The 12,691-nt window shown below is 43.3% G+C and overlaps 1 protein-coding gene across 2 annotated transcripts in view; it reads left to right on the top strand.

The window, feature by feature from the left end:
- Positions 1 to 12,691, top strand: part of ETV6 (ETS variant transcription factor 6) — a gene marked incomplete at its 5' end in the record, with an annotated part of 141,911 nt that overhangs the window by 46,979 nt on the left and 82,241 nt on the right. The window contains one exon of one of the 2 annotated variants that reach the window (XM_082014258.1): positions 613 to 742. In XM_082014258.1, coding sequence (XP_081870384.1) covers positions 613 to 742 — 130 coding nt within the window. The remainder of the gene's footprint in view (positions 1 to 612; positions 743 to 12,691) is intronic. The other variant, XM_082014259.1, reaches the window with a different exon arrangement.

The following is a 12,691-nucleotide window of genomic DNA, read 5'->3' on the forward strand; positions in this document are numbered from 1 at the left end:
TAAATAGAGTAGGTTTTAGTAATAGACTATGGTTTTCTGCAGCAAAGACAAAACTAATTCCTTAATGGCTTTAAAATGCTGTGAAGGAATAAAGTGTTAAATAGTTAATAAACATGCTCAGATCATGCCTGATTTATTAGCGTAAGATCAAGTGGTTTTTGGCACTTTCTGTAACAGTATTCATGCAAGTATCACAGAGCTGCTGTCAGATTTTCACCAGCGTTAAAACCCTCAGAGTCTCTCCACTTGTGTGTCCCTTCCCTTTCCTCCCTCGCCACATTTTGGAGAAAACCCTTGGAAACTTCATGGACTTAATTGAAAATTAAGCCCATCACCCTAAAAGCTATTCGGCTCCTGGCCGGAGCGCCGGGCAGCATGTCACCCGTCCAGCGCTTGCCCGCGAGTGGCCAGGCTGTGAGCCCCGTGGCTCCCGGGGCAGCCGAGCGCGTGGCTAGTGCTGTTCGCCCCCACCACACGCGCGTACACTTCCTTCCTTCCACCCACTTCCCCCTCCCCTGCCTTGGTTTCACACCTCTGTTCCAAAGTTCACGTTGTCCTCTCTCTTTCTCTCTCCCCCCCACTCCCCCGCCCCCCTTGCTTTCTTTTCAACAGCAGGAAAGAATTTCGTACACACCTCCAGTGAGCCCGGTACCAAATTACACTTCCTCGTCACCACTACATGTCCCAGTGCCTCGAGCGATCAGGATGGAGGAAGACACGATCAGACTGCCAGCACACCTGCGTGAGTGTCGGAGCGGAGGCTTCTTACGTTCTTGGATTGAGGAGGGTGCGGGGCGGGGTGAGGAGGTGTTTCTATTTTTATGGAATAAAGCAGGGAAGCCCCCTGGCTTTAGAGTTCTTTTTTTTTTTTTTAATAAAAAAGCTCTAGCTGGTTTGATTGTTCTAAATATTCTTTTTAAACAAAGCAAATTACTCCTAAATACAGTGCATTATATCCCCTCTCCCCCATCATCTGCACCCCCTGCCAAGGATTTGGCTTCTTTCTCATGACAGGCACAAATGTGGAGGTTTTACTTTGACGGGAAGTGATATGTTTCCTTCCATGGTATAGGAATTGCTCAGCAATGTGCTGTGACACAAGTTTCACAAACTGTGGCAAGTGGAGTGGATTTGTGCTGTGTATTTTTCAGGTTGTTGCAGGTCTCAATATTAAATACTTCTGGTGCCAAGGCGCGCTCCTACAAAGTGTGTGTGCTGACAGAGGCAGTAGGAAGGGAGGAAGAATGAGCTTAGCTGTGCACAAAAGGATGCTGCAAAGGAGGAAGGGCATATCACTGACATTGGAACAAGAACTGGAGGTGGGGGCAAGGCGAGAGCCAGGCGCTTCCTTGCTGAGATGATTTAATGTTTAAGGAATAGGAAAGGCCAAGGGCTGTCGGCCAGTGAGAGGTGAATTAGTGAGATAGGATGGGGACAAGAAAGAGTGGAATTTTCCCTTTTGGAGGGGAAGCAGTTCTGATGTAAATTGAGAGGTTTTAAGTAAACTTTAGTCAGGTGTTACATTCCTGGGGTACTTGAGCGACAACGAGCAACAGGGCCAGGAGAAAATGTAACTGTGCATTGCCATCTGGCAAATCGGTTTGGGATTTCAGAGGGAGGGGAAAAAAAAAGTCCATGTTTATCACAAGACATTCTCATTCCTGTCCTCAGCTGTCTTCCAGGCACTCTCCTTTTCTGGATGCAAACTATGCTCCCAGTGCTTCTGCAATCCTGTGCTTGCTCCCTTGCCGGCCACCAAGTTGCACTGCCCCAAGGTCACTTGTTGCCCACACTGTGTTCTGCACAGTCCTGTTTTTGCCAGCTGCTGCCTCTTACTTTGTTCTGCCTGTGCTGTAGTGTAGCCCAGGTTATACCCTTTCTGTGCTTTCTGATGGGGATGGGAGCTGGCACTGCAGCATTTCTGACCGTCTGGTCACTGCCTGAGTGTCCCCAAGCTCCCAGGCCTTGCTTGCCCGTGCATGTGGCTGCTGGCCTGTTTCCCCAGCCCGGGGAAGACTTGGTGCCACACTTAGAGGGCATTTCTGTGCTTTGCCCAAAACTTAGACATGAAGAAACCAACACAGAAGCATTTCTTCTCCAGCAGTTCTTTTCCCCGCTATGGTTTTCAATCCCTGAGATTTATTTATTTTTTCCCCTCATTGCATTAGTTAGTACTGTTTACTTCTGCTGTGGGAGCTACTGTCTGTCCTCTCCACAACTAGGATGCACAAGGCAGGAGGGCAGAGACCCTTGATACTGAAAGGGGTGGAGTACTGTGTTTACTACCTGCTTCCTTCCCATCAGCTAGCCAGCATGCTAGGTAGTGTGAAGTTTATAAGACTTCCCCTCAGTGAAAACTTTTTATCCAATATTTTTAGGTGTGATCCAGCCTTTCACCTTGATTTTTGTTTTGGTTTTTCTTTTGTTTTGATTGGCACGTTTTTAAACTTGCAAGGAGGCTTCTTTCCCATTAGTATTTCCACACCAGTCTGACTTGTTATAGTGTAAAAACACAGATGATTAATCATTAAATATCTGTGGAATAGTCTTCCACAAAGTTAGTGTCTCAGGTTATAAACAACATGGAGCACGTTTACATAAACTTACTAGTTGCAGTCCCTGGCAGTATAGTATTTCGTAGCTTAATATGCAGTCAGTATCGACCCAAACACTGTCACCAACCGACCCAAACACTCTTAGAACCGCTGTTTAAAGTATATAGATTCATAGCTAGGCCAGAGGAGACCGTTATGAATTCCTAAAACAATTTCTGGTATAACCTGAGGTACAGAACTTCACTCCATAACTCCTGTGTGTAGGTCCAGTAACTGGGTGAGCCACAGCATGTTATGCAGAGAGATTTCTGCTCTTCCTGTAAAGACTTCAGTGATGGGGAAGATATAAGGTCTCTAGATGTTCTTTCAATGCTTAATTATCCTCCTTATTTGCCCTTTTTTTTTTTACATGCCCTATTTATAGTTTGAATTAGTCAAGCTTCAGTTTCCAACTATTAGATCTCATTATCTCCTTTCCTGCTAAATATTGTCAAAAGACTACTCCTGATATAGGTGCTTTTTAGATAAAGTCACTTCTTAACCTTTTCTTGGCTAAACTGGATAGGAAGAGATGTTCTTAAGGCTGTCAATCTTCCTGTAAAGCTTCCAGATTTCAAATTCTGTTTGTATCCTCTCTGTGAACTGTTTCCTGCTTCAGACATCCTTCTTAAAGTGAGGACCACAAGAACTGAAGATCATATTTCAGGAGTAGTCATCCTAATGCCAGGTATAGAAATAACTAAGTGCCTTTTTGGATCTTGAGTCGTGAGATTTGAGAGGTATTAACACGGGATTTTGAAATACCTGCATGGACACCCCCGCCCCCGCTTTTTTTTTTTTTTTTTTTTTTTTTTAAAGATGTGTCTGAGACACGCTTTTGGTTCTAAATCCAACCTGTCTTAAAAGTCAGGTGAAGTAGCTAATTTCTAGTTCAGGCTATGGTACCATGTATGACGATTGGGTTTAGATCCACAAAGTCTGAGGGGTTTCTAGGTCTGAGATTTTGTTTGGTTCCAGTCTTCTTATTGTTGTTTTTGTTGATTAGGTGAAGCGTAGTAACTTTTCTCAACCCTCACTCATTCAAGTGCAACAGGGAGATACGTTATGTTTCTCTAGTCATACACAAAGCTGATAGCTTGTCAGACCTCCACTCATTCTCTGTTTCCATGACATTCTGATGGCATTTACCAAAATAAAGGCAGAGTTCAGTCCTAACCTGTACATCTTCATTTCTGACAGCTTGCAAGTTCAGGAGCTGTGCTACAGGTGCAGCTGAAAACAGCAGTTGTCCCAAGCAATGGTAGAATTAGAAACAAACATTTCACATGGAACATGAAGTGTATTCTGTGGGTTCAGACAGTGTTTTATGCCTTCCTATTAGAAATTTCACTGTTTCTGATGTTTTGAGAGCACTGTGAGGGTGCTAACAGCCCATAGTATCAGGACAATTAGTAGAGCAATTTCCTTTGGTGTAATAAATTATTTCTCGCTGTTTGGTGAGCAAATGGGTCTCAGCTATGCTGAGCTGATTTGATCCAGAGGCTGGAAAAGGGAGAAGTGCAAAGTTTAGAAGGGTGGAATGCAGATCGCTTTTAGCTACAAGCATGCAGAGGAGGACTCCTTCTCTCTGGTCAACACAGCTAGAAATATAGAGAAACCTCTTTTCCTGGGGGTGAAGGTACTTTCCGCTTCTCACACAGCCTTTCTTGTTTTAATTAACTGCTTTCTTCCCAGCCTGCCCTGTTCTTACGGTGTAGCAGTACAATGTATTCAGTCTTAACTTCAAAGCTCTGGGAGAGTGAGAATCATTTTCTGGTAATACACACCTTTCTCTGATGCTGTTCTTCTGTGAGGGGCTTTTAACCCATACTTTTTAACATACTTGTTTGCCTAACAACCACTTCTTACCTAGTAACTGAGTATTGGGGGCCTTGTAAACAAACTATCAGTGGGGAGATGGAGCATATGTTTTCCTCTATTTTAGGTATGTAGTCAGAAAGTACCGTGATCTCCAGTTCGCTCTTTGTCCCTGGTATGTATGCTGTGGTAGCTTTGCAGCATATCTGATCTCCACTAGACTGCACTAATGTCAGATAGAAGGGAATGTTTAGAAAATGGAGATGTTTACCAAGGATTCAAGAGAAGCAAGTTCAGCTCTCACACAAGGCCCTGCCCTTGGTGCCTTCTGTGACCTTGGACATCTTGTTTTAGTTTCCCTGTTGTAAAATGAAAAAAACATGAGTGCAAAGACTCTTAGAAGTTGTGAAAATTAGTACAAGGTTGTGATGTTGTGATAATGAAGAATGCTGAGATAGGTGGAAGTCCTGAAACTATTTGCATACCCATTATCTCTGAGGAAACTTACTCCATACTACCACAGAGAGAAAGTTCTCTCTCTCTCTCTCTCTCTTTTTTTTTTTTTTTTAAACTAAAACCAAGCTTTTTGTCTTGTCTGGTATAATGTCACTAGTTACTCATTTTGTGCTATGGCCAATACCTTGTGGTAAAAAGTTCTTGGAACTGGGTAGAGGATACAGCAGTTAAGAGATGGATATGAGAACCCTTCCCTGTGTCTATTAATATGCTCTGAATCAGAGAGAAAATAGCTTTTTCCTTTTTTGTAATATGCAAAATGAAAATAAGGTGGTTTGCCTTCTACAACAGCAACTGTAAATACATGCTAAAGGCTTCATGGTTTTGTTTCCTTCAACATAAAACCTCAACAACAAGAGACACAGAAATATCAGTGCTGAAAAAGGACTTGTTGCATGCTCTGATACTGTGCAGCAACATTCCCCCTTGCATGTTTCTGTCAATTTGTACAGTCTGATTTTTATCTCTGAAGGGCATCTTCCCTTGGGAACACATGTGTGTTTGTTTAGGGAGATGGACCTCATGGACAAAGATTTCGCAGTGTTTTCTATTGATACAAGCATGAAGAGGAGTTCATTTCTTCCTCTGAACTAATTACTCTTCGTTCTTTAGTGTTGGCGTCCTTCATAAGCCTGCAGCCCATTGTCATAGCAAGGCACACTGCACATACTTTTCTGTATGCATGAAACAGTCATTCTTGGCAGCAAGTGATTTTTCTTGCTGTTGCTTTTTTCTGAACCCCCAACAGCCTGCACTGATGTTCAGAGTAAAATGACACACTCTAGATGTCAGGGTACATGCATCACTTCCTAGGGGAGAGCTTTTATTTTGGGACTGCAGTATTTTTGTTGTCTCGAATGCACTCAGTTTTTGGGAGGTCATGGTGGTGGGGACATCTAAAGACCTATTTGTAAAATCCTTTGAGTACTTTTTGTTTCAAGTGTAGGCTTGGGTTCTGGTCTTTGGTTTTTCAGTGTGCGATACGTTCCAGGCTACAGCTGATTTTGCTGAACTTCACAGTACCCAGACCTAGTCACATATAGCTAGTGAGAGAATGTTTTTTTATTTCAGTATCTCTGTGTCCCATGTAATTACTGTCTGTTCTGCTGCCCTCATTAAGGAGGACAGAAGGGAAATTTGTTTAGTTTTCTGCAATGATTATATTAAAGGCTTTAAGTTTTTAGTGTTTCACAAGAATCTTTCTGCATGCCTATTTATGTTGGTATTTGATACTGTGATTTGATGGGGACCAGTCTGGTACCTCTGTATTGGTTTAACATTTTTGTGATCCTAGCTGTACCACATTGTGCAAAAAAGCCCTCTGTATAACTCCCAAGTGTGGACATGAGTAGTAGGGCAGGACAGGCAGTTGGGCAGGTTCTTGAAGGCATTTATCAGACCTGAAAGCAGTTTATTACAAGTCTCTTTCTCCTGATCATGCATTGTTGCTTATATGCATCATTTGTGTTTTAAGGGCACCAGTTTTCTTTCTTTTTTTTTTTTTTTCTTATTTAAGGAATGCAGGAAACAATTAAGAGAAGGAGGAGGAAACAACAACACTGTCAGGGTTGCCAAGGATCCATTTTTTCTATATACTGTCTATTAATTATGCTGCTCTTTTTATTAATCCTTTGGCACCTGTTAATTATTCTACAATTTTGGCTAGCAGCTGGAAAGCCACTTCGAAGCATTAAGCATATTGTTATTTAGTTACTAGAATATTCAATGCATTGAACTGAAAGTATGTAGTGAGACGGGAAAAAAAGCCCTTCACCCTAAGCCACATTTAGAGCAGCAAGGAATAAAAATATTTGCTTTGGAAGGATCTTTGTGGAACAAAACTGACTGACGCACATACAGGGAAAATAAAATAAAAGCTGCATAAGACAAAGGGACTGTGAGAGGTGGCCAGAATGTCAAATTAATGACTCTGAGTCCAATCCTGGTCCCACTGAAATAAGTGCTTAAATTTCCACTGATGTTAGTGGGATTTGGGCTGGCCTCTTTCTCAGATGATTGACTTCTTCCAGATCCCACTTTGCTCTTCTCTGACATTATGGCCGCTTAAGCCTCATTCCTCCCCTCATAGGATCATAGGTGCAGGCAGTTTGGATGGGTGGGAAGCCCAGTCTCAGATTCACTCTTGCACCATGGCTGCTGTTTTACTTGAAAGAGCTTTATCTGGAATATGTTGGACTGGGAAGAGTGAAACCTCATTACTGATCCAGCTGGGAAAGCTGCGGCCTTTGGATCAGGAAAATCCTGCTTTACATTTTTCTGGCATGGTTTTTGTTCATCACCTGTGGGAAACCAAGCCCCTTGTCACTGGGTTCGCACTGGGGTGACTCAGGGCCTCTTCAGTTGTCACCCTTGACGTAAACAGCTGGCAAGTTGAACCCTAAATCTTTTAGCTCCTTACTGCTGCCTGGTGACTGTGGCAGAGGCATCCAGGTTAAGTATGAAAAAACTTGTTGTAAAGGACCAGTTCTGTGAGCTGGTTTCTGCTTGAGAATATTTTAGTCAAGTGCCTTTTTGTTTTTTTAGTGTACCTGGTTGTTACCCAGGCAGAGTTAACACAGTGATTTCCTGCACTGACAGTCCCCAGTGGAAGTGTGTGGAGGGATGAGATCCTTCCTGCCCCGGTGGGAATTTGCAAAGCAGTCCTGAGGTGGGACAGCAAGAGACCTGTGCTTCAGGATACGGAGAGCTGGCAATGTGGGAGACCCAGTGGTGCTAAGCCAGGCTTCTACCATCCTGGAAAGCTTCACTTCAGTGTTTTAAATCTTCAAAACACAGACTCACCTCTGTTCAGAGGGGAAAGGGAGCCATGTTGCTTTAATCTAGGATTCAAGGCGATCCCTTGTGGAATTCCCCTGGAAAGTGTGGGGAGGAATAAGAAGCAAAAGCAGCAGGACATTTATGGTATTGCTGGGTTTGAAGCATTTTTAGCTTTGTCTTAAAGGGATGCTGTCAAGATCAGTGAACCTAAAATTAGCTTGCTTTTCTCTTTCCATACCAAATGTGTCTATTTAATTTTTCATTTGCGTTATATTATAAATGCTTCCATGTTCTTTAATTTTATTTCTTAAAAAAATAAAATGTAAAGAACTCAGCGTTCATAAATAGCCCTACAATTAAAGAAAACACAGAAGAGAAACTGTGTGTAAGCCATGACTAACAACTCCACAATAACAAACCATTGTGTGGTGAGCGCCTTGCAACAAAACACAAGTGTGGTAGAAAACCCTGCGGAAACAATCATAGCATGCCTGTGATGTCCACTCCCCTAATAAAAAACAGAGCTGAGCCTCTGAACATTGGAAGAGAGCACTACTGTCCACCACTGAGAGGGGCACATGGTGTGTGAGGAGAAACCTGCTGCAGCTTCAAGGTACCAGGGATTAATGTAATAGGTCATGTGTACACACAGAGAGAAAAAACAATTCTTTGATGCCCTTTATGAGAGGCTGGATTTCCTTTTGCTGTACTTCTATGTCTTCTCTCTCCCGTGCTAGCACTCCTGCTGGTGCTTAACAAATATAGCCTGACAAAATTTCCATTAAATGGGATTTTATGCCTGTTTTACAACTCCCTATTTTACTGCTGGAGCAGAAGGACTAAATGATTTGTAAGTTTGTTGAAGAAATTTTTGGTGAAATGATTCCATCTAGACTTGGAGGCCCAGTCGAACACCGCCAAGAGCCTCGTCTCAAGATCTATTTCCAAAGACAGTTGGGAGGGGGAAGCACTTGTGCATCAGCCATTGTACTGTTGTGGATGCTTGCACGCTCTCTGTCTTTTATGGGATGAATATATTTGAATGTGATGACTCCTCATGTAAACTGTTTTGTGCAGGACTAGCGCGCTGCTATTAATGTAGCAGTGATCCTTGTTCAAGAAGTTATGAGTTATTTATATATTTAATAGGCATATGGTTGGTGATGTGAGTTAATAAACAGTCACCACAGACTGGCTTTCTAGAGTCATAGAATCATGGAATGGTTTGGGTTGGAAGGGACCTTTAAAGGCCATCTCGTCCAACTCCACTGCACTGATCAGGGACATCTTTAACTGGATCAGGTTGCTCAGAGCCCTGTCCAGCCTGACCAGGAATGGTGCCAGGGATGGGGCATCTACCACCTCTCGGGGTAACCTGTGCCAGTGTTTCACCACCCTCGTTGCGAAAAATTTCTTCCTTAGGTCTAGTCTAAATCTGCTCTCTTTCAGTTTAAAACCATTACCCCTTGTCCTATTGCAACAGGCCTGGCTAAAAAGTCTGTCCCCATCTTTCTTATAGGCCCCCTTTCAGTACTGGAAGACTGCAATAAGATCTCCCTGGAGCCTTCTCTTCTCCAGGCTGGATAACCCCAACTCTCTCAGCCTGTCCTCACAGGAGAGGTGCTCCATCCTTCTGATCGTTTTTGTGGCCCTCCTCTGGACCCGCTCCAACAGGTCCATGTCTTTCTGTGCTGAGGGCTCCAGAGCTGGACGCAGGACTCCAGGTGGGGTCTCACCAGAGCAGAGTAGAGGAGCAGAATCACCTCCCTCGACCTGCTGGCCATACTTCTTTGGATGCAGCCCAGGATACGGTTGGCCTTCTGGGCTGTGAGCACACATTGCTGGCCCATGTCCAGCTTTTCATCCACCAGTATCCCCCAAGGCCTTCTTGGCAGGGCTGCTCTCAATCCCTTCATCCCCCAGCCTGTGTTGATACCAGGGGTTGCCCCGACCCAGGGGCAGGACCCTGCACTTGGCCTTGTTGAACTTCAAGAGGTTCATATGGGCCCATTCTTCGAGCTTGTCCAGGTCCCTCTGGATGGTATCCTGTCCTTCAGGTATATCAACCGCACTACTCAGCTTGGTGTCATCTGCAAACTTGCTGAGAGTGCACTTGATCCCACTGTCTATGTCACTGATGAAGATATTGGAGAGTACTGGTCCCACTACGGACCGCTGAGAGACACCACTCATCACCAATCTCCATCTGGACATTGTGCCATTTACCACTACCCTCTGGCTGTGACCATCCAACCAATTCCTCATCCACCCATCAAATCCATATCTCTCCAATTTAGAGAGAAGGATGTTGTGGGGCACTGTGTCAAAGTCCAGACAGATGACATCTGTAGCTCTTCCCTTGTCCACTGATGTAGTCACTCTGTCATTGAAGGCCACTAGGTTGGTCAGGCAGGACTTGCCCTTGGTGAAGCCATGCTGGCTGTCTTGAGTCACCTCCCTGTCTTCAATGTGCCTTAGCATAGCTTCTAGGAGGTTCTGTTCCATGATCTTCCCAGGCACAGAGGTGAGGCTGACAGGTGGGTAGTCCCCAGGATTCTCCTTGCTACCCTTTTTATAAATGGGTGCAATGTTTCCCTTTCTCCAGTCACCAGGGACTTGACCTGGCTGCCGTGACTTTTCAAATGTTACAGAGAGTGGCTTGGCAACTACATCAGCTGATTCCCTCAGGACTCTGGGATGCATCTCGTCAGGTCCCACAGACTTGTGTATGTTCAGGTTCCTCAGCTAGTCTCGAACCCGATCTTCACTTATAGTGGAGCAGACTTTGCTCCTCCAGTCCTCGTCTTGCAGTGAAAGCATTACGATGCTTGCTTGTCTCCAAATCTTTGCCTATGAATCTTTATGCATAAAAATCATACACCAGGAATAGCCTTAAGCACCCTGCTTTATTTACTGCATATGTTGTCTGGTTTAGATCTCCATGTACTTTTGTATCCCACTGGAAAAAGGTGTCCATTCTGCACTGGCAGCAGGGTCGAGTAGCTCTATGGCAATTATACGGACCAGAAAATTAAAATGCTAAATTTCACTGTGACAATTTAAAATTAAATTACTGTCTCTAATGATTAACCAACATGCCCTTCCTGCCTTTAGAGTCCCCAGGCATAGTATGGGGTGTTCTGCAGTCAATGGAGAGGTGGGATGAGGGAGACTCTGCCAAAATTCTCAGTTACAGGGGCTGATTTGGAGACAGTGCAAATCTTCCTATTTGAGAGTTTACTGAATGGATCCTTGGAGCTGGAGAATCAATATCCAAGCCCCAGAGTTAGTTGTAGCACTGGATCCCATGTACTGCAAAAAACTGGACCTCTCCTGCAGGCAAGCAATATTCTGCCCATGTCCTACGTGGCCTTTGCCTTGCCCTTGGTCCTGTGACAGGCAGAAGAGGATGGTACACCAATACAGGCTTTTGTCATTACGTACTCCCTTCTCAAAGGAAGAGTGGTAGTTTCACTGGCTTTTGGACTATGCACCACTGGGCATGCCCTGGGGGCAGAGGAAGAAGCAGTGAATTGGGTGGTGGGAGTTCAGTCGGGAGGGTCTGACAGCTGTACTGACCACGGTGAAGACCTGGTCTGAAGAAACCAGTTGTAGTCAGCATCGTGAGTCAGCCCTTTGCCAGAGTGATAAATTCTGCAAATGCTTTCTGGTAAGGATAAGCTCTAGGAACATGCTTATTTCAGAGGAAAATACTATAATGCTGGTAATGAAATTGCAGTATATCAGCATCCTGCAAAAAAGGTTTATTTTCTGATCTTGTTATGTTCCCAGCATTCTCCCCCTTTCAGTTCTCTAGAAGCATTTTTTTTTTATGTTTTCCTCAGGTGTTTTAAAGCTTCTTGTTTTCAGAACAAACCTCCCGAAGGGGCTGTGACCTGGTCAGAGCAGTGACATTTTATTTTAAACCCACTAGCAGCAAAAAAACACAGAATATTTTTGAAGGGAAATTTCCTTTTTGGGTTTTTGTATCCCTGAAAGAATTTCCGATGTAGGCAGACAGTAATTCCCAGCTACATACTTCCTGATAAGGAAACAGCTCCAATAAATGCAGCTATAAATAGCTACCTTTTTATTTTTTAAAAATGTAGGGAGATTTGTTTAGCCTTTCTTTCAAACTGTTGAAAGAAAGGGACAATGTAGGATAAGAGTCTTGGGTTTGGCACCCATTGGCTCTCCAGATCAACAAATTCAGATTTTAATATGCATCTGTACATTTAATTATATAAAGTTTTGATGTCTCTTTATTTCTGCTCATCCTTCTCACAACACTGTAAAAGAAAAAACCCCCTCCTTTTTATATGGTAAACATAAATTGCGTTTTGCCTTCCTCATGAGGGAAAAGCATTACCTGCTTTAAGCAGAATTCATAATGCTTTTGCTATGTGCTTGTATTTTAGTGCTTTTTTTTCTATATATAATTAAGATGCTTTTGCCATCTCAGAATAAGTAGCATGGTCTTCAACTGCATTTTTTCACATTTACTGTGGATGTGCTGTAGCAAATTCATAGACATAAATTCCCTTTTTTCTAAAAGTAACTTTCTGGGACAATTTTGTGCAGTTAGTTATACACCTTCTGAATTTTCTGTGTTATCTCTTCCCTTTTTACGGTTCTGTTTCATGTAGTTTTAATTTCATGACTTTTACTTTGGACCCTTGCTAAAATTTTCTTTGCCAGTCCTGCTTTTCTTTGTTCTTTTAACAACGCCAAATGTACAGTACCTTCAGAAAAACAAATAAACATTTACCTACACAAACATTAATAGAGATGAATAAATTTGGTGCAAGAGTTAGCGTGAAAATGTCTTTGCAGGTTAGATTTCACGCCAGCTGTACCTGTCATTCAGATTGCAACTGAAAATATATACGTGTCCACTAGCTTCATTGTTTTATAGAGGATGAGTCCGCTTCGTAAATCACCTTGATCAGCACTTAGACCTTAGTTAGACCTTGATTTCCCCGCTG

The sequence above is a fragment of the Phaethon aethereus genome (genome assembly GCF_964289735.1).
Source record: "Phaethon aethereus genome assembly, chromosome: 1".
Lineage (NCBI taxonomy): Eukaryota > Metazoa > Chordata > Aves > Phaethontiformes > Phaethontidae > Phaethon > Phaethon aethereus.